The following is a 23882-nucleotide window of genomic DNA, read 5'->3' as shown; positions in this document are numbered from 1 at the left end:
AAGCATTAAGTATGATTATGTATGATACGTATGATAACATAGGCGGGATAAGCTTCTGCCGCGCACAATTGCCACCATTTGATAAATATTGTCTGCAAGGCGTTTCTGCAGGCTGACATTCACACGCTTCGGTAAACATTTATCTAATAGCTAGAAAACGAGCAATTAGGTTGCTGTGATTAGATGTGCCGGTTTAAACTAATTGTAACAAAGAGAGTAAGAAAAGTAAAGAACTCGACACAGAAAGGGCCAGCAACCTCATAAGAGATGTTTTTTTTAATTAAGATTAAAACAAATTAAAATTAGCACCAGCTCATGTTTAAAACTCCGCTCCAAGGCAGTTAAAACATGGCAGTGTGGGGGCCGAACGTGTTCTGGCCGCTTTCATACAGTGTATATGTTTCTTGCCTGGGATTAGCCCAATTATAGAAACCTCAACCAAAACAAGTATTTCTTCCAAATCTCCTGATCATTAGTATTGCCATCCTTACGTTCTGTGTAGTGGTTTCCATTTATAATGTTTGTGTAGAGCCCCCATCATCTTGGAGCCGCCAGATTTCATTAGAATAATTTAAATTTTGGCTCCTGTGAGCTGGTTGTAGTTTAAATACCCACGGACTGTGGGTACCCTCGCCAAAATCATTTTAGCCGATTTTCCCCAGTTGGTTCTAGAATGTATTTATCTGGAAACGGCGTCACGTCGCCTCGCTATCCACTATTCTCCGGTCCAGCCCGACGCAGAGACCCCCTTAGCAATGAATCAATTCATTATCTGTACTTGGTTGACTGAACATACAGAGAATGAATCAGCCGGCAAAATCCACGGAACGGAATTCTTAACGTGATTAAATATGACATTCTTGGTTCACTTGGCGAAAGTTAAAAGGGGAAGGGGTTTGAAATGTCTTTTTTTTTTGTGCTAAATATACGGTAGCTTATGCCAAAACCGGCAAAAAATCCAGTTCATCAAACCAAAACGTGATTGATCACGCAGCATTTTCTAATACAATACTCCATTGCAGGGATTCATAGGTTTTGTTTATTATTAAATGCTGCACATATACCATTAAAACTGCATTGCCGTTGCTTGCGGATGTTAACTACCGTATTGTAAATGCTGATTTACCATTTCCATCAGGTTTTGGACCAATCCTTCTTTTTTTTATTTTATTTTTTTTATTTCTACTGCGGCCTTGTCTTCCGTCCATGATATCCGTATCCCGTTCATGTTTAAATTCACTCGCTGTAATAGCCTCAACCACGTCGGCTGTATGCAGTGCCCTAGCAGATACGTCTTTCTACCGGGTGGTGCATGGTTTGTGTTTTTATTTTGGGGATAAAGTTACTAAAAGTTGCATTTAGTTACTTTTTACTTTGTTCGGTGTATATAAATGTCTGTGCGGTAGGGCTGTCTCTATCACTTAATGAGGTTGTTGATCTCCTTGCGCAGAAGACGCCTGCCATGCATTTGGCATATGGACTTGGTGGAAACTTATTTGCAGATGGACGTTTTTCTCAAGTAATCAAAAACCCCTCCAAGCAAAGCCCCCAACATAGGAAGCAAAGCATCACCACACCAGTAAATACGAGCCCTTTAGTGCGTTTCCTAGTCCTAGTCCTTGGCCTTATGTTAGGTCCAGGAGAACCAAATGACTGGCCTTGACTTGCCTCACATGGAAGTGGCTCCAGCGGCTGTTAGTGATCTAAAGCAGAACACATTTTCCTGTAGCTCTTCATTTATCCCAGTGTGTAAAGTCCTGGCAAATACAGTACGAAGCCCTTTCATTGTCTCGGAAGCTGTCAACTTGTCTGCAGCATTTGAAACCAGCATGTCGGATGGAAATGACAGCGTGTTTTACGGAGCTCTCTTATCCGTTCATGCTCAGACGGTTTGACACGCTTGCTATGAAACACGTCGCTGTCATGGCTGGCAATATATTATTGCTACAATTAAGCATTACCTCTGGACACGAAACAAAAGTTTACTAACGGGGACTGGATTTCCAGTGAAAGTAGGATGTCACCATCGTTCATAGATTTTAGTCCACGCTGGTAGCTCAACGCAGCAAGTTTAATGAGCCATGTGACATGCGCTCCTCCGAGCCGCTTCCATTAAAACCAGTGGTATTTGCTAATACAGGGGCTTACGTGTATGCGAACCGCCTTCAGAAGTTCATGTCTAATGTGCCGTTTAACCAATTTCATTTCTCATAGGATTTTCTCCCTATGTTGATTCTCTCATACATTACATGAGCCATTTGCATTACGGTGACTGTAACAGCTGTGTGTGTGTGTCTGTATGTGATATATATTTAATATAATAAAATATATAGAAGTGGAACCGTTGGCATGACAGTAGCTCACGTCTCCAGTGGGCCTGGATGCTAATGAGCTTCCCGCATCATGGAGGCCAAAAGGAGGCAGCAGAGATCTTAGTGTCATTTGATGGCAATATATGTCTTCCAAGCCTGTACTTGATAGTACGGCTTCCACATACCCCCACCATAACACCAAGCTAAAGACCGTCCACCTGGCATCGAGACACTTGGGTTATGTGTCTGCCCCACACTCTCAGCCAGGCTTTGGCTTGGTTTGTACTTTGCATTTGCCAGCTTGCCTACATCAGTTGTCCATCTTAAAACCAGTCTCATGGAAACCCAACATTGCCAAATGCAGGCCTGGTGTTGTGTAATACTAGCCTAATTCTTGTCTAGCACTCTGTTATGGGATTATATTTGTCAGGCTCAGTCATTGCAGTGTCGTTGATAATTATGTTTTAATGTTTTCTTCTCTCCTACAGAGTACTTTCAAGTTTAAGTCTGAGAGCGATATCCACCTTGCCGAGCACCACAAACAGGTTTTGTATGATGGGAAGCTGGCAAGCAGTATAGCATTTACTTATAATGCAAAGGCCACTGATGCTCAGCTCTGCCTTGAATCGTCGCCAAAGGAAAATTCCTCCATTTTTGTCCATTCTCCGCATGCTTTAATGCTTCAGGTACTCCTCTGATCTATTTTGTCATACATTTTGACGTGTTAATGATCCATGATATTTGATGAAAACCCCTCTGGGACTTGGAGAGGCATTATTGGGTATAAGAAAGAATATTCCTATTAATGGTTTGACCACCCGTCAAGTTTATGTGTTTGAACCCCTATTTTTACCAATGCGTGGCTGTGTTAGTGCTCTTCTACAGAAAAACGCGTGATTAGTCCTCTAGTCTTTTATGTTTTACCGTTATTTATTTACCGCATTAAGCGGCTGGCTTTACTGTAAAGAGTAGAAGAGAGTAAGTTGAACAGATGTATGGAGTCTATATCCCAAAGGGAGAGCTGTCAGGAGAGTTGGGATTTTATCTCTTCCATTCCCCATACATTATGAAGGACCAAAAGCAACCGGTTTCTCCAGCTAGAATGGTCCTATATGTAATTCATAATCCAATGCACGAGGAGACTTCTCGCTGATTTAACTATACATTGTAGAGGGCCAGCCAGGCTCCTTATGCAGTTCACAGGGATGAGCCTTTATAAGTTCATTAGTGAATAAATCCCAATATTTTTTTTTTTTTAAATAAGTTTTAGATATAAATCAGTCTTCTATGTAGTTGTATCCAGCCATGACTCCCAAAACCGTATAACCAGCATCTCGATCTTTTGGAATTTACTCTTGTCTCTGTGTGATCATGGTTTAAAATGTATACTGACTCCTAATATTTCTTGTCTGTCTTGTAACCGTTAAACTTGTCCAGCATGGGTTAAGTGAATTACTTGTATTAACGTATAATATCCGGAATGGATTTCTCTTTGGTCACATACACACACGTATGATTTTAAAGAGCTGGAGGAGTCATCTTTTGAGTAATTCTTTTTTAGGTAGAAATTCCTTTTACTGTACAGGTGACTGAGCATCTACGGCCGATAAATATCTACAAATATGAACGGTTCAGCCGTAGCTCCGCTTCCTAACATTCCTGAACACTTTGATTAACAGATTAAAATTCCATGGTAGCTCCTGCCACATTTTATAAAGAGAACGGCATTTAAAGAAATGTTAAGCTCATTCCGAAAGTGACAAAGGCTAATTAATCATTCATCGCTAATTTCTCTAATACCCTTTTGTGAAATGTATACACACTTTCAGATTTTTTTCTTTTTTTTTTTTTCTGTAAAAAGCTAGAAGCTGAACAAAGGAAATTTTCTATCGTTAATCTAAGATTTTGGATTTGTGTTTGTATCTATAAATTGCCAGCCACAAATCTCCACACTGTAATTAGTCTGTTTATTAAAACCACTAAACAAGAATGGATTTTAGCCAATGTAACGTCTCTGCCTGAAATGCCAATAATGCACGTTTTTCATTGGTTGCAGATATTTAGATTTTTGTCACCATGCAGGTTGTGAAGATTACATCTTGAAGGGCACACTATGTCTTGGTAATGGGTCCTGTGCCACCGTGTTGTGACCCCTAAATTTGTCGTGATGCTATACCATACATACCATATAATGTGATCCCATATTCTATTAATCATATTAACGGCTAGTGGCCCATTCTTTTTTTTTTTTAGGATGTAAAGGCTATAGTAACGCACTCTATACACAGCGCCATTCACTCCATCGGTGGAATCCAGGTTCTTTTCCCACTCTTCGCGCAGCTGGACAATCGGCAATTGAATGACAGTCAAGTGGAAACCACCGTCTGGTGAGGATTTGTTGTTTCAATATAATTTTCTTCTATACACGGTCCTCTGTCTCTTGTATATATTACATGATCATATACAATTCTATATTAATATTGATTAATAAGGGACGTCATAGCATACAAAGGCAAATCCATTATGTTGATTTACGGGTATAAAACCTGAAGTGAAGATTTTGATTTTTTTTGATGCAGAAAATAGTGTTTTCAGGAATCACATTATTGAAATGGAGCAAAAATAACTAAGAAAGAGTTAACATACAGATTTGATAAGCAAGTTAATCAAGGATAACATCTGTGAATGTAACTATTGTCTTTTTAAGCTCCAGGTTAACCCGGTCTTGGTGCTGTAGCTTAGTGGAAGCCAACATTGATAGATTAGTTGGATTTAACTCTTTTTATATTAGGGGTCAGCTCAGAACCAAATTAAAAGCCATGTGAATCTTAGGCAGCGGCAACCAATTAGGTGCCAACCTAACCAATTATGTTCCCCCCAGACATGGGGTCGGATACAGTAAGTACACATGTGTGCTCCCACTATCGTGACATTAGTAATGGCAGTCGCTGCAGGCCTCCACAGCTTAATGTGGGGGGGGGCTAACACGGAATGGAAGGGCAATAGTCTCTAAATAATACCTGTAGTATTTTGATGAATGAGTATGGTGTGAGTATACTTCTTTTATTGATTAATTATACCCATCACCCTCAATAGGTACATTACCCAACCCTCAAAATAGCTTTGCATTTGGGTAATAAAATATAAAAAAAACCTACCCCTGTCCCCAATGCCTTGGCGGCGAATGAGTTAATTCCAGTAAAATTACCCGGGAGCAGTCTTACTCCAGGAGCTAGGGGTGTGCGTTATAAGTAATCGGACCACGGCTCATCGCCCATCCATAGCATGAGTTGTGTTCTGGTCCAGAGACTGGTCTGACCAACCGTGTCTTGTGTTCTGCGCCTCAAAGTCCGTGTGTTGTGTGTGTTTTATCTCCAGCGCTACTCTCCTGGCTTTCCTGTTGGAGCTTTTGAAGAGTTCCGTGGCCATGCAGGAGCAGATGCTTGGTGGAAAAGGCTTTCTAGTCATCGGCTACCTCTTGGAAAAGGTACGGTCCTGCTTTCTGCCACGGCGTGCCGATAGGTGTTGGCACGACACGCTCACCACAGCAGATTTCCTTTTCATGACATTCATTCGCAAGCATCGTTTGGATCTGTACAGTTTACATCCCGGGCAGCATTTTCATGTTTGATTTGCGTTGTGTCAAAAAAGTGTTTTGGATGAACGGTTTAATCATTTTTTTTACTGATAAAAGCTTTGTGTATGGGCTATCTCCATTAAATAAGAAAGGAACGTACGTTTTTAGGGATATTGGGTCTGCCCTGTTTCTAATGATCAGTTTTTATCACAATCAAGTGAACTAATGTGACTTAAAAAATGGTGTCATCACAGGGTGTTTCAGAGATGAGGAGCTTTAAGTGCTGGGTCTCCTCCCTGGACATATTAACCTTTTAATGTCAGGGAGTATGCTTTAAATTGCACCAGGAGTGGTTTAACAATCCCTCAATAGCCAAAGGGCGCCTGGTGGCAATGGGCGCCACTCGCTGCTTACTTTATAATATATGTTTCATAAGCATGTGTGTGCATGTTTGTATGTGCATTATGCACTGTATGTGTGTGTGTGTATATATGTATATAAATATCATTATATATATATAATTGTGGAGAGAGGCCTCTGTATTGCAGACCTCTCCCCTGCGTGTTTTAATGTAGCTCCGTGGTTGGTTTCGGGTGCTTCGTGTCATTGGGACTTGGTTACAGGCGGTAGTCGGTTAAACGGATCGTAAGGAATATTCTTGCGTGTGTCGGAGCCGTGCAGACCAGAAGGTCCTTTGGAAAGAGAAAAAATCAAGACTGATTGTGATTACTTGGAGGGTCAGAAGGAAAAAGAGGGTCACAGTGAGCCGGGAGGATGTTCAGAGCGTTCGCCGAATCGGAGAAATATTAGAGCATCAAAAATGCCGTCCAGATACACAGCGCTGCTAGTTACACGTTCTCGTAGCGATGCATTAGCAGCTCCGCTGGGGAGATACGTGGTTTCACGAGGCGCTATTTGGCCGGGGATCGCGTGTCTTTGGGATGTGCGCTGGGATCTCACTATGGATAGCTTGGAGGGATTTCATAAAGCACACAAGATAAAGGAGGGAAAAGGAAGGATAAAAAAGGGGTCACAATCTAAAGGGCCAGAGTGTAGTTGTAATGTAAGGGAGTATTTCTTTCCCAAGATGATGGTAGATAAGAACAGCTTCCCAGCAGAAATGGTAGAGGCTAATATAGTGGGGGAATTTAAACTTGCGTGGTCTAGGCATATAAAGGTATTCTGAATCTAAGGCTAGACCAAGGTTTGATTAAGGTCCTAGGCAGACCAGATGCGCCGAGTGTTTCTTCTATTTTCCTCTGTTTCTCCGAAGGATACGAGTGTTCTACGGTATTTCTTTCAAATTAAGATTTACTTATTTGTTTTTTTCTATTTCAGTCCTCAAGGGTTCATATAACCAGAGCCGTTCTGGAGCAGTTTCTGTCGTTTGCAAAGTACTTGGATGGCTTGTCTCATGGAGCACCTTTACTGAAGCAGCTGTGTGATCATATCCTTTTCAACCCTGCTATCTGGATACACACTCCGGCGAAGGTAATGTGACGGGGACGGGCTCAATGACATGGAGAATAGATGCTCAAAGTCACAGCCCATAGTCTGTGCTGCTCTAATACTGACTACGGTTTAAAAGAACTGCTCGGGATTCCGATATATATCTTTTCTGGGCCACCTGCATTCAAGTAGGGGCTTCTCGGAAAATGTTAATTTGCTCTGTATTCTGTGTCCTTGAGAAATTGTCCGTTCGCCCTGATCCTGGCAGTCAGAGAGAGTAAATATTAAGTTGTGTACGTTAAAAACATTCTGTGCTTCTCGTTTATGGCGGCATCATCTGTAGAGTCGCTCATTTTCTTCTTCGTCTTTACTGCGATGTCGAAGAATAACCATGGTCTGTGTTCCGCCTGTTACAGGTTCAGCTTTCCTTGTACACCTATTTATCGGCTGAGTTTATCGGCACAGCTACCATCTACACCACCATCCGCAGGGTGGGCACAGTATTACAGCTAATGCATACTCTGAAATATTACTACTGGGTTGTGAACCCAGCAGACAGCAGCGGGATTAATCCAAAAGGCCTCGGTGAGTAGTGTATGGATCCATAACAATACATTCAATGTATGGAAAGAAACTATGGTGACGTTAGTAGAACAGTATCTATGTTTTTCTGTTGTAATACCAGATCTGCTCATGTAATATGCATTTGCCTCCTTCCCTGAACCAGCTCTTGCGGGAGATATGTTGGGCCAGACACAAGTCCTTGTTGCCACCGTATATATGTTATAATGTCACGCCAGTTAGCACCCGTGCTAGGGGGCCTGATGAAACCCTTAAACACATGCGTATGGATTTTAAGCAGCTAAAAGCAGTCAAAAAATTGACCTGTTGATGTTATGGTGCCTTCTTCGAAGGGTAATGTCTTTCTCCCTAAATATTTAATGAATGCATATTCAATTACTAAAAGTACAAACTTTAATACATACATTCTACTTTGGGGAGATGGGGACATTATACTGTCCCTTCAAAAACACTCTACCCTCCAATTGTACGATGTGTTATAAAGGGCCAACCCTGATACGTGCATAAAACATAGTTCAATCGGGATTTTTACCCCTTCCCATCAAAATGTAAAGTTGTTGTCTGCTTTGAATCCCAAATTATTGGATGCAAAAAATACTTTAAATTTAGCCATAGTTAAACCAAAAATGTCTAATTACCACAGCCTACAACCCAAAGTGACAAATATATACTTTATACAGACAAAGTACTGAACAAAAATACGTACACCAGAAGACAAACAGAATTTAGCATAAGAAACACACCCCATGTACGGCGGTATCGGCATGGTCTAAACTCTTGTGTTAATTTATAATTATTAGGAGCTTTGTGGGCGCTCTCCCCGGGTACATGATGCTCAATTGAAGCCCGAAATACCCCCTGACCTCAGCGTTGTGACGTTCAGTCTTTGAGCTTAGGTTTGATGTGCCGATTTTTCTCCTGTGTGTGGAGTTGGCTTATATATGATTTTCCCCAAAATATTAGAAACAACCGCCCAAAGTGCACCAATCTTGTGAAAGCTGTGACGGGGTCCGTGCTTTGACCTGCTAATATTTGTGTTATTATTTTGACTACCTGTTATTGTTTCTGCGGATCTTGGCTCTCGAAGCAGTTGTTACACTGCATGTAATTCTCGGCTATGTCTAGTATTTTGTGTGCTTTTTTTAAAAAAAAATACTATGAAAAAAAAAAGAAGTCGTTGCATTCTCTCCTGGAGGCTATTTTTTTTTAGTGTTGACAAACGATCACCTTAATATTTCACGCTGTTTGTGTATCTAAGGATTTACTGTGAATTTTTGAAAATATGTTATTGATGTTAGACAGCACGGTGATCTCTGCAAATAACAATTTTGGCGTGCTGATCCGAATTTATCCGATCTCACGCGCCAAACGTAACATTTGGAGACCCTTGTGGCTGAGAGAATGTTTTTGAATACATTTCTGAGGATGTAAGGACAATTAATTTTGACTTCTTTAGTGATGCAGCTTTAGCTGTGTGTATGTATCGGTCAGTGTCGGGTAATACTGTGCAGACAGCAGCTTGGGTTCCTGCGTTATTATTAAGTTACCCTGCCTCCCAACATCCCAAATGGTCACAGCGACAACTTTCTTCTAAGTGCGGCTAGGGGTATGGCTGGATGGCAGTGCTCAGACATGTCTGGCCAATTACTAGCTTTCTATGTAATATTTAGGGAATGGAAAGGCAGTTTAATGTCCCCGACACCCCCTCTAAAGAATACCTCTTAAAATACTCTTCATATGCATGCATTCAGAATGGGGGGGCACTTGGTGTGGTAGCTGCAGCTGTCCTCCTCCTCCTCTGTGGTCTGATGGTTCTTGCCACTGATTGGCTACTTGAAGCGGCGAATCAGTGGCAGGAAAGCTCTCTGATTGAAGTCATGGGAACACTTTCTGCACATTAGACCATCGCAGGTAGCGTTCACTGGTGAAGAGAGATGTGTTTGGCTGAGCTTGATGGTATGGGGAATGTATATGGGGGGATCCGCAGAAATCTATTTGTAAAGCCTGGCTCTATTTTCTGTGTTCACACCCCCCCCTTTTCAGATTATAAAGATATTTAATGGGAGGTGAGGGCAATCAGCAGAAAGCAGAGGTCGTTATGTATGAAACACCATAGTTTCCTTAAATGAAAATACAGCCATGGTTTAGCTTTACAGAATAGGATCATAGAAAGTTCCCCTTTTAGTCATCCCAAAACAGATTGGAGCACGGTGTATGATCGCATTCTGCTCTCCAGAGGAGGTGATGGAACCAATTGTACAAAACCCATCAGCGTGAAATAAAGTCAAATATCAGCAGTGTTGTGAATGTGGAAGCAGCCAGCAGCCTCCATACGCACATAATGAAGAATAATCACTGATACACGCAGCCTGCACCACAATCTGTCAATCTGATTCTTCAGCAAACAGAACGCATTCTCCGTGTACCTTTGGATTTATTTAATAAGTGGGAGAGGTCCATGCATTCCGAAAAGCCCCATTCCTAATGATTGTTTCTATACCATGACATGACACACATCTACTGGTGTATATTGTTGTGACACCGATCTACCTGTTAACATCAGCCGCTCCCAGGCTGGGCGTTTAATCACCAGCTAGAGAAGTGACCCCTGGCCAAGAATCTTATGTTAATGATATAGTGAGATATATTTGATGGAAATGGAAGATACGTTAGTGGAATGTTTTATTCCCAGGCTTCTGCTATAGTGCGTGACATTTCAGGTGGCTCCACATTAAAGCATCTGTCATTTTGATTTTCACTTGACATAACCGGTTGTTTAAGAGAAATTTTAATAAATTGTGTGATCTGGTGTTGTGGCTAGCGTGCCGGTGGCATGGAACGGTCACAGCTGGATGTGATCCTGAACCCACTAATGTGTCTGAAAGTTTGCTCCCGGTGCACAGCTGCAAGGGTGCAGAATAACAGAATCGCGCCCCTCAAACCCAGAAATCTGTGTATAGGGGATTACGGCAAGTGGCAGAGTAATGTGCGTGCCGGTGGGGAGTGATTGCCCACCTTACAGGAAGAGCCACCTAAGGAGTGTTGAGAGGTGGCCAGGGAGCTAGAATGGAAGCATAGGTCTCCATTGCTTCTACATCTCCCTCGGACAGTCACGGGGGCTTTGAGGATCTCTCCAACTGGCCCCTGATCCCCGCCGCCTGCATAAGCCGAGCAGTAGGGGAGCTACCGGGGCTTTCGGGCAAAAACCAGCACTCTTGGGAAGAGTGTCTTTGGGAGCCATACATTTATGTGCAAAAACACCTACACGTGTACACGTAAACACATTAACGATTTTAACTCATTCAAGTAGCGTCTTGTTGGTCTGGAATACGGTATTTCTTTGTTGATCTTCTTGGCTTCCCTGCTAAATGTATGGTCCAGCGTCAGCTCCTAACATCACTGACCAGTAGAACGTTCTATAACCTAAATATTACTCCATGAAGGAAAACAATGGATAACTAACATGTTTTGTATTCATGTCACTGTGGTAATGGGCAACCCGCCTACAAGGAAGTGCGCCGCCATCACAAAGTATTGCTGAGCGTGTACAGTGTTTTAAAAAGCCTGACTATGTCATTCTGAGATGCCGTACACAATGAGCAACGGCGTAATAAAAAGGTCCTTTATTATTAGGATACGTGTTTACGCTGCATGTTCCCATAATCGCTTTGCCGAAGCATTAAAAATCACATTCATTTCTTTCCAGATGGATCCCGTCCCTCTCAGAAGGAAATAATTTCATTACGAGCGTTTATGCTGCTATTTCTGAAGCAACTGATTCTTAAGGTAAATCGCTTCTTCCTGGAAAAACCACGTTGGCGAAATCCCCTTAATGAAATAATGATGGCAATAAAAATGTATGAATGTTCCTGTGTGACAGACTGATGACTTCAGCGGCTGACATGTACCGGTCTGTGACAGCAACAGACCTTTCTGGCTATTCTTACCCCGGATAATTCATGATAATGAATGTTTACGCCATCTTATAAAAATACAGTTAAAAAGGAGGTTTACCTTCATTTATTGAATGCTACCTTCTTTTACAGGTGAGAGAGAGGCTGTTTTCTCTCCTAGGAAAACATTGTTTTAAACGTGAACATTAATATTCTTTGTAGCCCGCCCTCGATTTTGTGTCCGTTCAAATTAAAACAATTTTTTTTTAGTATTTGTGTTTTAATATGGCGTATATCACAGTCTGGGCGAGTCCGATTTTTATTCATGCAATTTTCAGTAAAGCAATGCAATAAACCACCAAAGCAGATTTATTTCAGAGCGCTAGCCGCCTAATTTAAATGCAATCAATATTCCCCTTTGAAATATTTTCCTAATTTTGACGGCTTTGTTTACAAGCCTGGGAGCTGCCTGCCGCTGGAACAGGAGCCGCGCGTTCAGATGGACAGCACCGAAATGTAAAGCTACGGCGTTCTAGAACGCGGTTTCTGAGCTATAACTCCTAAATGCTTGGCCAGATCAGCATCTGGAGAGCAGATCATTATGGGGATCTGTAGGACCAATATGGCCGACACCTCTGATCTAGAGCCCTAACCAGAGAAATATACAGAAGAGCCATTACCTAGAGTGCAGAATGTTTATTATCCTGAAGGCGACATCTGGATTATGTCATGTTGTGATGTCTGTTAAATATTATGGAGCAGGTGGTATAGTAAGAAATATACATTATTTTATATGTATTTTTCCTAAAATGTATACATCTGTTTGTTGTGCCAGGACCGAGGTGTCAAAGAGGATGAGCTCCAGAGCATATTGAACTACTTGCTAACCATGCATGAGGTATGGCTGTTCTTCATTTTATTTTTTCTGAAAATATTAAAATGGAGGCTGTTAGCAGCAGAACGGAAAGCTCTGTATTTTGGAATAAAACAGTGTTTTCACACGGCATTTGCTTGAGAACGTCCACCATGGGGAACGTTTAATAAGAGGCAGATTGTGCAGGTAACTCGCAGGTAGCCTCCGCTAGAGTTTCCTTACCCGGAGACCGTATGTAGCTGGGAGAATTTGCAGCACGCTGTAAAGCAATCAATGTGGGAGAGCTTCTTCGTCCTCATATTACCCAGAATAAAAGCAAACAGAAATTGAAAAGCCCATAGCGATGGTAGATCCTGCACTACTTTCTGCTTGGAAGTTTGAAGCGCCAACCAAGAGCCCAAGGCAAACCAAAAACAGCGTTCTCTAGAAAAAGCAATAAACATTTGTGAAACCCCACGAGATCTTCTTAGTCTGTCAATTCTCGTCTTGTCATACCCCTTGAATATATGTATTGTGTTAAGCGCTGCGTAGATTGTTGTCGCTATATAAATAAAAGATAAAAGTAATAATAATCTCAGCTAACATTGATTTTGTCTCGCTACAACTAGCTTGTGCTATGGCTGAGTATTTAGTTATTCATGATTAACCACATACTCCCAATAAAGTCAATATTTTCCCCGAGATGGTTAGTAAGTCAGTCCGTTTGAAACGTAATTGGAGCAAATGCAGTCGACGTGCAAGCTCGCTAGCGGTAATACTAGTGACGGGTAAGTGCTGGCGCTTCGCACGTCGTGTATCGGTGAGCTGGGACGTGCTCTCTGACCGGCTAGAATCCATTACAGCGATAATTACATCGGCTCTGACCGGGTTGTACATTTTTCTGTTATAGTCATACCAATATCATTTTATTATCTCCTAAGGTGTTAAGAGACCTCATAGCTAATTTAGAACAATTAAAACCCAGAGCAGGGAATATTTTTATGTTTTATTCAGAAGCCCCTCTTTTATCAGTTTTATTGACTTTCTTTATTTTATAGTTTCATTTTTAAAAAAAAAACAAATTACTAATGTTTTTTAAGCTGCCAGCGAAATACAAATGCCATTTGAGTCCTTTATGGGTATATATGAGTTTATAAAATGCTGCTATATAATATGCAGGAAGAGCACAGCTGTAAATGTAGTCTATAAAACACACAATGGAATAGTGTTTGTTGTGTTAGTGAGAGGTTGTGCCGAGTAAACACTAGGAAGCCCCGTTTGTAAATAGGGTGCATGTAATGGAGACTGGCTTTCTGTGATTTACAGGATGAGAATATCCATGATGTCCTGCAGCTGTTGGTGGCGCTAATGTCCGAACATCCCGCTTCAATGATACCTGCATTCGATCAGAGAAATGGAATACGGTGAGACGTCTAAAATATCCTGAATATAAACGCAATCCGGTGCATGTTTTAGCATCGGTAAATGTGTGCACTTCTCTTGGGGAAGAACCTGCATAACTAATAATCCCTTCCACTAGGGAAGAACCAGACACATCCCTTTCACATCTATTCAGGATGGCTGCTCATACTAGCTGCCAGATCTAAAACCAGTTGATCATATTTACTGACCTATAAAATACAGCAACGACAGAGGTTGAATTTTGATATTGTCTTTAGTATAAGTTAACACTAAAGATTTAGTCTTTGAATTTGTCGTGTCGTGTCTTCCTGGGAGCAGCATACACGGAGAGATAAGAAAACGACAAAACGTTCAGATTCTTATTATAGGGTACAAAGAATGAGTTGGTATACAGATCATACATGGAGTAAATATGGATTTTGGCGATATGATGTATGAAGTGTTCCTAAGAGTATGCAAGAGATATGAGAAAAATAAACTACATCAGCTATTCATGGAATTCAATGGCAGACTTGGTCTGTCCTCAGTCTTGTCTTTAGGGTCAGGATAGCCATATGCCAATCCCTATGCATGTTTACATGTATTCAATAGCTTTTGTATTCAAGAACTATGTACATTTCACCTTTTCTTATTTTAAAACACAAATAAAAGCTATTATTTGGGCCGTGTAGGAAGATGTTGCTTGATTTTGGAGAGCCAGAGGTCTCCCTTTATGGATTCCCGTGATACAGTTGTAGCTTGATCAACTTTTGTTGTCTCTTCAGGGTTATCTACAAGTTACTGGCGTCTAAAAGTGAAAGTATCCGTGTTCAAGCACTGAAGGTCCTGGGCTATTTCCTAAAACATTTGGGTCACAAGTAAGTTTCATTAAAATGATGCAGACTCAGCATTGCACACATAATGTTACATGTTTTCTGTTTGTACCCAATTCTCTGAAAATACTATCAAACACTACATACTACATATATAGTTACAATGTTACATTCCAGATCTCATTGTGGTGCAGATTATGGTTTAATTGAATCCCACTTCTAGCCTGTGCAAACAATATATATGTACATACACATAATGTCGTAAGCTTGTTTGAGTCCAAATTGTTATGTGATATAGAACGTGTGTCCTGTTTACCCTTTTTATAGAACCGTAGAATATGAAAGCACTATATAAATCAATTCATATTTTACGAGCTGATCAGGAAACACAGTACGGCACTGTGTGACTCCTTACACTTCGATACATGCTCTACCAAATTTGCACGTGTCTGCTACTTGTAACACATATACATATATGTAACACATATACCCCTGACCCAAGCGTGTAAATCTGGGAATGGCCGTAAGCCACAGATTCAGTCTGCTTACGGTAAGGAAGACAAATGCCTCTGCTGTATATAAATAACCACCCTGACTCCGCGGTTATCTGCAGTATGTAATTTCTCTGGGGCTCTACATGCCAGGATTCACATTTGCTGCATATTTATGTCTCGAAGTCCAGAATTTGTGCTTCTGCCTGAGTTTTTGAAACATTTTCAATTGAAAATAAACTTAAGTGAATAGACCTATAGATTCAATAGAGTCAGCAAAACTGTCCATGCGTCAACATGGTGTCCACACATCCGAGATGCACTGTAGTGGTTTACACTAACCATGTTATAGTAACGTATCACACGGCTCTTTCTCTTGTCACTTATATAATATCCACTATTTGGATGCTATTGTTGAGATATTGATACATTTATATGTTTAAGTGCTCCATATTTTCCGTTGTTGGGTACAGCTGTTCCTGTAATAACAGTCCTCTGTTTTTCTGGGCTAACATTCTTCCCGTTCTTGCAGGAGGAAAGTTGAGATCATGCATACCCACAGCCTCTTCACTCTGCTCGGAGAGAGGTTGATGCTACATACGAATACCGTGTCGGTTACAACGTATAACACGCTCTACGAGGTACTGAAACTGGATACAGGTCTGACATATGGAAGTCACGTGGCTTTCCAATGCGTGTGTCCGAGGACACGACTTGAGGTCTATATTTATACAGTGATAGCCATCTGGTGCCAAACATTTGCCATGACTTAGGGGAGTCTAGAAAACAGGTGCAGACTGCTCTGTGAAAAGGATATTGCAGATCTGGAGGTCATCATGATGCGTTCTTAGGCTCAACCCTCTTTCCCCCAAATAAAAACATTAGTCTGTAGCAGATGGATATTCCATACGTTAATATTACATCTGGCATCCGAGTGCATCACATGATACAGAAACTCATTTTAATGATCCATTGGAAAGTAAGATACAGGATACAGAGGATACAGCCCTGTTGTAAACAATACATTACATGGGTTTTGATTGCTTGTGTTCACTTTGGCTCCGATCATGCGTCGTCTGCCTTTCGTTGTTCAGGTTTCTTTGGTGAGCTTGCTGTTATTTCACGCCGATCCCAGACTGAAGCAAATTTAGTTGTTGGGTTATAAAATGTATTTTCTGTCTGTGGTTTGGAATTACTTTCATTCTCTGACACTGTGTATTTAGATCAACTTCAAATACCTTGAGTTTTCGTTTTAAGTTTACAATAAAGTGCAGGTTAAAAAATAACACTGTCATAGGTAATTTTATGGGGGCTGAATACATGATATTCCACCCAACCCTGCACGTCTCCTCGCTGTAGTCCACGTTTATGGTACAAAGAGGTTGGTTCAGTCAAAAAGTGCAAGGGATCAAATTTTTGTTTGGGGCAGATATGGTGAGGAATCTGGGAGAATAAACTCAATAATCCCATCAGCGTAGCTCACCCTGTGCAAATGAAACCGATAGAAAAGCAGCAAGAGAAAGTGCTGAGCTAGCATTCAGCGTCTCTGGGAAAAAATGAATGTTTTCTTTGCCTTTTGAGGATGATCTTTTGTATCAAACGGCTTTCCAGATCCCCCTCGCATAGCTTTTTACACCTATGAAAAGCATATGCATGTATGTAACCTGCTGGAGTAAACCGTTCTAGATGATGTATTAAGTGCTAACATATATCATTGTATGTCCATCGCTTGCTAGAGGTTGTCCGGTATCGGTAACGTTCAGAGTCCTATAGGGGGAAGTCCAGCATCGAACCTCTTATAATGGAAATAAGGCTTTCAAAGCTGGTTCTGTGCAAAAGGCTGAAGAGAGAGGTTCGGGTCTCTAGGTGTAAGCATATATACATCAAATCAGTTGTTCTTTACATAGCATTAATAGCATTGATTGTCTCCTGAATACTCGCTGTGTTAGTGGCTCTGTGGGGACATGTTCTCTAGAGAAGAGCTTCTTAATGTCAGAGAAGCATAAGGCGTTCTTTGAATGTACCCGCCAGTGTAAAGTAAGGTGCCACATGCTCAAGATCCTAAACAATCGTGTAGATGATAGTTGGACATTGAGGGAATTCTTTTGGATTGCTCTGCAGTAGCAATCCTAAGGGTCGGATGAGGTCCAACCGTTAATACTGTCCAACCCCAAACGTTCTGTATGCTGCCCAGCTCTACTAATGCTTGTATGACACTGTGTAACAAGTTCTTGTGTACTAGTTGGAAAAGCCTTGTGGCATTGGTCCAAAACCAAGATGAATCTGTGAACAAATACAGCGGCCTTTAGTCAGCCTCGGGTTAGTTGAATGTAATGAGGTTTGTTGGCCAACATAAGATGACCATATTTTTTCCCTGTTGTAAAAGACAACCCCCCCAAAAAAAAGTGCCCTTCCCCCGCTATGTCAGAATGCTATGTATTAGAAGATAATATAATAACTGCTGTGTCAGGGCTCTTGTACGGCTTGTGTTCTCCTAAGCTGCATATTATTCATCAGAAATAACCTCGTCTTTGAGGCTTCACAAGTTTTCTCTGTGAGGCATTAGTGTTATAGAATGAAAGGCATCTTTTTAACGCCAATGCCAGGTTTTGTATCCGGTAAAAGTGAACAGGTTTATTCGGCTTGTAGGTTTTGAGACCCAAATGTCTCTTGGTGTCCCTTTTTTCTAGAATGTCTACAGATTGTGTATTATCATGGTGTTTTAGAGCCCCAGAATGTGTGTAGGAAAATTCTGGAAATAAGAGACCGTATACTTGTAGATGTTATTCTAGCGATAGATGACATAAAGGAATTCTGTTAGATTCCGGCCCCCTAGACGAAGCCCCTAAGTGTCCATGTGGCCGTTTGCCACGCCTGGAGGTAAACCTTGGCTGTGGTTTGCTGGCTTTTATTTCATTCCTAGCGTTCTTTGCACACAAAGTTTTTAGTACAACACCACACTGAGAAAGGCCTGTCATTTCCCATTGATCCAGATGAAGACAAACAAATCCTTCATCTTATGCTAATTCATACCTGCGCTGGCGTTACTTGAAGCTAACTTCCGTTCCACTTTTCTAAAGTATGCAATGAAAATATTCCTAGCTTCCGTTAAATGATGATTAAAAAGCACCCGCTTTGAGTCACTATGGGACCGCATTCCAACAGAGAGCTACGGGGGGGGGGTTCACTGCCAGTGCCTCAGCATTATCCCCCCCCCAGCAGCTGAGAAGTGACAGATGCACCGTTCACTAATCCCCGCTGTTGGTATCTGCAAATACAGACAGGGGCAAATGACATGCATTATTGACGAAGGCGCATTCATTTTGTGATCTTAAGGAATCCCATTCCAAATTCCAGCCCCAAATGTGCGGAGCTGGAGTTATTGGCTGGGAAGTACCTTTAAGCCAGTTGGGGGTTACTCGGTGTATATGGATTTATTACTTCTACTTGGGACCAAAAGAGTTATCACAGAACGGTGAATAGCGCATGGCAAGGGAGATACACATCCTTCCACACAACTAAAAGGGATAGACACACAAACTGCCCAACATTGTACACAGATCTGCAGTATTCATCTGCGCCATCCCTTAAATTCTTTAGAAGGATTACCATTCTTCTGGCTGGATTACCAGTAAATGGGTGGCGAGTTGGACATGCCTGCTTTAGGCCGAGGGCCAATTGCAGCCCGCGTTCCGGACTGATAAGGCCCCCCAGATAAGTTGCCCAAATATAGATCTGTTTTTTTGATATTAAAGGCAGAGTGATTTAACACCTGCATAAAATAGTTAATTTGCATTTCATTTTAATGGTTCAAAGAATGTCAGGCAAAATGGTCGGCCCTCGCACATGTTCACTTCATCAAATCTGGCACTCTTCGAAAAAAAAGTTTGGACATGCCTGTCCTAAAGCATCCTAAAAGCAAAATGGGGGCACTCGAGACATGAGTACTATAAGGCCAATTTGTGGGCAACCCCTTGACATACATTGAGTGCTTTCTACTGGCCAACAGGCAGGAGAATTCTGCAACTCCCCCTTTAATGAATGAAGCGTTAGATATACTTATGCCGTGGGATGTGGATTAATCACTGATCCTTTGGTTTAACAAGGCCCTGTGTAGCGGACAATGACCATGGAATAACTAATTGCTAATCCGGAATATTTCTCTTTTGCGTTCCAGATTTTAACAGAGCAGGTGTGTACCCAGGTTGTTCACAAACCTCACCCGGAGCCCGACTCGACGGTGAAAATTCAGAATCCAAGTAAGAATTCTAGGTTTGCAGGTAGAAGGCATATGGTGACCACGTGGGATGAGACATACGACTATATTGTCCCTTTGCCAGATCTACATCCCTCTGCATGCTAGGGCATCTAGTAAACCCGTCGCACACAATGAAGGAAAAACCTGTTAACACAGCCCTGACTTTAAACGGGATCTGTTACATTAAAGGGTATTTTGTGTCATATAACATAGTGCTGAATGTCTACGTATTGCAGTAAAATATTTACTATAATCAAGCCCCCTGTTGTTCCTGAGCCCCTTACCAATTACAAGAAGTTAAAATGACACAAAAGAAGCAACCAGAACAAGTTGCTCTGTTCCTCTAGATACAAAGTGCTGCATGTTATGCAAATATACTCATCCTGTGTCTCTTTATTTTTTAATCAGAATCGGGCTTCATGAAATAAAAAGAACCTTTTTCTGTTTCTATGGCAACAACCTATTAGGACCTGCTTTTGTGCCACATGACAAATTAAGCTTTCCCTGAAAAATATGAATAAGGCAGTATTTTCATTATTAATGATTTGTGGGGATGGTTTAGGCATTTAAGAATAGTATGAATGGCATTTCTAATGCATTTAGTTACAAAGTAAGTATAAGTTCTGTGCAGCTGGAAACCAGAAACGGCATCTTTAGTGGAATAATTAAAGTTGGATACTCATTAGCAGCTGTTTTGGTTTCTAAAATACCATCTTTCTCGCTCTGTTTGCACGTCTTTTTAATTAAATGCCTTTATTTTTTTTATAGTGATTTTGAAGGTCGTTGCAACTCTGCTTAAAAATTCCTCTCCAAGTTCCGAATTAATGGAAGTACGGCGCCTGTTTCTGTCCGATATGATAAAACTTTTCAGTAACAGCCGAGAGAATAGACGGTAAGTAATACACTGCACCATCTATAATTTTTATATGGATAGTATATTATTATTATTATATTCTGAGCTTTGTTTTTCTTCTAGGAACATTTTGTGTCCCCCCCCCCCATGATAGCATCTTAATAATTAATATGTTCATCTATAGCATCTTAATAAATTATTATTTTCAGTGTATTTTGTGTTTCAAACTTAAAATCTGAATGTTAAACCCTCTGTGATAGTAATATGCTAAAACCTACTAGTCTTCATCTGATTACGGAACAGAATTCCAATCAAACCTTCCTTGAATTTAGACGTTATTTTACACTCACTGCCTTTTTTTCCCCCACAAAGTACTCAATTACAAAAGAGGGGAAATAACGCAGGAAAATCCGTGTATATTACACAAAAGGAAAAATATATTTACCGAATAAACCACAAGCGAATGACTGGCATTCACCGTCACCCCTCCCCTCATTTGTCATTTTAAGCTAGGGACAATTAGACCCACACGCTTGGGTATAGTCCTTTTCTTCCTCCAGCCTCTATCCAGCTGGTTCTCTGAAACCAGTAAGCCCATTACACAAGAGATGGGATTATTTGGGTTTAAAAAGAGAAAAATGAATACAGTTCTCCAGCTAGTAATGCTGCCATAAGCCTTTGAATGTCGTGTAAGCATAGCCCCTGACCTGCTGTATATAAAGCAATAAAGAAGACGCATGGCGTGTAACAAGTTTCATAAGGTTGTATAAATCATTACGCTTTGAGTTTAATTGGCACTTTGGTCACCTGACTTTGCTCCCCATGGCTTGCATGCCCCCTGTTCAATATAACACTTAGCATATTACTTACTGGGATCAAGTTATTTCTGTTCTAGAAAAACTCACTGTGGGCTTTTCCCAAGATTGGGTTCTCTTTTAATTTACATTTCAATGTACTTTACTTCCTTTAATATACAGTCAATAATTGAAATGTCTTGTGCTTGTCAGATGTCTTCTCCAGTGTTCTGTGTGGCAGGACTGGATGTTTTCTCTTGGGTATATCAACCCTAAGAACTCTGAGGAACAGAAGATCACTGAGATGGTCTACAACATTTTCCGAATACTTCTGTATCATGCGATAAAGTATGAATGGGGTGGCTGGAGAGTCTGGGTTGACACCCTCTCCATAGCTCATTCCAAGGTAATTTACGCTTTTTTAAAAAAATAAATAAAATCCAGCCATTTGGTGCCATCTTGTGGAAAGAGTAATGTGAGGAGGCAGGGTATATGCATTCTGTGTGTCACCTACTAGTCTAAAGGGCAACGCATATAATTCTTTTTGGTATTTGTATCAGCGGTTTTTAATACAGTTGTAGTTTTTGCATAATGTATTTATTTTTTGTTGGCAACTGCATATAAGCCAACAATAGAATAGCTCAGTCTTAAGCACTCAGTCGGACACACTAACTAAGTAGCTTTTTCTCAATGATAACATACATTACTGTATACAGTGCTGGATTATATAATTAATGTGAAAATCACTTTTTTGGGACTTCCCCTTTAAAAGGGCAAAGGTATGCTTTTCCTCAGTTACCAAATCCTATCACATTGGCTATCTGCCTCACGTAAATATGTAATGTTTCTGTTATATGTCATTAATTTGCCACCCACCATCTGTGCAATTATTATTATTCTCTCGGAGCGCGTCTGTCACGTCAGTGGTAATATAAGAAATGCATACGCGCTTGTATTTTAGATTTTTTAGGAATTTCTTTCTGTCTGCCCTAAGTTGGTTGGTACAATTCTACAAAATATCACCAATGTCCTTGTGTTATGCCATTTTGCTTATAAATACAGCCGTGCATGCGCAGTGCCTATCTGATGGCAAACATGTGCTACTTATTTGCAAGAGCAGCTGGTAGAGCACATTGGCTTAAAGTACTCCCTGCACATTGTGCCTCCCCACTATCGACACTGCATGCCCCTATCCTATCTGCATATCGCTTGCAAATGAGAACAAATCAACAGGCAAAAACAAATATGGCGGTCATTACATCTGTGTATAAGATGGCGACCTTCATGGGTAATGCAAAATTCCAGTGGTTACCTCATTTGTGATCCCTTTACAAAGGGGTATATTCACTCAACGTTCGACTCTTTATACGTTATATTTGGTAAACCCCAGCCGCCATTCGTGAAACATGTGGTAGGAGAAGCTCATGCGTTCTTTCAGGAGGAACTTGCGTGGATTTGCCCTTGAGAATATCAGGCAGGCTGAAATGTCTTTAATGGATAAACCCCAGGGATCTCTCCTGATAATTTCAGATGGTAGTAGAAGCGTTATTAAACACTCATCTACAAACACCAGGCAAGCCAGAAGGCATGTTTTTCCCTCAGAAATCTCATGGTGCTGCCACAACCACAGGGGGTTCTGGGTAGGTGCATGCAAATAAGGTCAACAATGATCACATTTGGCCTCTATATCCACTTTATACATGGATCCCTTGAAAGTGATTGCCCGCTGTACAGGACAGCCTTTAGACGAAACTCGGGAAGAGGTGCAGTAGCCAGATCACCACTCATGGACAGCTGTTTCGTCCTTTGTGGGGCTCGTCAGCATGAGGTTGTGATACTGGCTTAATATTTGAGGATTGGGGAGCACAATAATTTTTGTTATTGATAATTTCAGATGTAATAATTGTTTGTGCAAACTGTAGCCCTGTCTGAGTCAGTGGTAGCCATCAACGAGAAGGTGCTACACCACAGTGTGCTCAATACTAATGAAAGTGAATGAAACGGATGTTCACGCAGATTATCTCCTCCTCTACGGACAAAAATAAAAGTACTGACGAGACTTAGATCCAGACTTTACTAGTGTTCTCAGCATGTGTACAGATCAGTATTAGGAACGTTTAAACATTCCGACCTGAGCTTTTATATAATCTCTCTCTCTCTCTATATATATATATATTGGATACACGCGCATATTGTCATTAGTAGAAGGTCCATCTAGTCTGCCAACCTGTTCTATTAACAATTTGCTTAGTTTTCCTCCTCTGCCACTTCTACTGGAAGTCAGTTGCTTTTATTCACCATAAACATGGGTAAAAACACAGTAATTTGCTCATTTTGTTGGAGTGGTTTGTGGAATCTCTGTTAGCGCCACTAAAATGATGTCTGCCTGTACAGATCTTTCAGTTCAGATCTTGTTTGATGGCATCCTGGTGACTTTGCTTTCAGCGGGCTGTGTCTTTGTGTACCAATAATTGCCTGGATGACTCTCTTAATTTGTTTATCCCCTTCCTCGGAAAGAAAACGGGCATCTCGAGTATACCGTTATTAAAGCGAGGAAGGAATTAATTCTAAGTACATAATACCTTC

The 23882-nt window shown here is 41.0% G+C and overlaps 1 protein-coding gene across 2 annotated transcripts in view; it reads left to right on the top strand.

Annotated features, from left to right (window-relative positions):
• NBEA (neurobeachin) overlaps positions 1-23882 on the top strand; it is a 241553-nt gene that overhangs the window by 55389 nt on the left and 162282 nt on the right. For both annotated transcript variants that reach the window (XM_053456345.1, XM_053456346.1), the window contains exons 9-21: positions 2801-2998; positions 4566-4699; positions 5691-5799; positions 7228-7380; positions 7755-7923; positions 11627-11706; positions 12649-12711; positions 13993-14090; positions 14853-14945; positions 15924-16032; positions 19569-19650; positions 20418-20541; positions 21510-21702. In XM_053456345.1, coding sequence (XP_053312320.1) covers positions 2801-2998; positions 4566-4699; positions 5691-5799; positions 7228-7380; positions 7755-7923; positions 11627-11706; positions 12649-12711; positions 13993-14090; positions 14853-14945; positions 15924-16032; positions 19569-19650; positions 20418-20541; positions 21510-21702 — 1605 coding nt within the window. The remainder of the gene's footprint in view (positions 1-2800; positions 2999-4565; positions 4700-5690; positions 5800-7227; positions 7381-7754; positions 7924-11626; positions 11707-12648; positions 12712-13992; positions 14091-14852; positions 14946-15923; positions 16033-19568; positions 19651-20417; positions 20542-21509; positions 21703-23882) is intronic.

The sequence above is a fragment of the Spea bombifrons genome, chromosome 2 (genome assembly GCF_027358695.1).
Source record: "Spea bombifrons isolate aSpeBom1 chromosome 2, aSpeBom1.2.pri, whole genome shotgun sequence".
Taxonomy (NCBI): domain Eukaryota; kingdom Metazoa; phylum Chordata; class Amphibia; order Anura; family Pelobatidae; genus Spea; species Spea bombifrons.
This window is presented reverse-complemented; position numbering and strand designations above follow the sequence as displayed.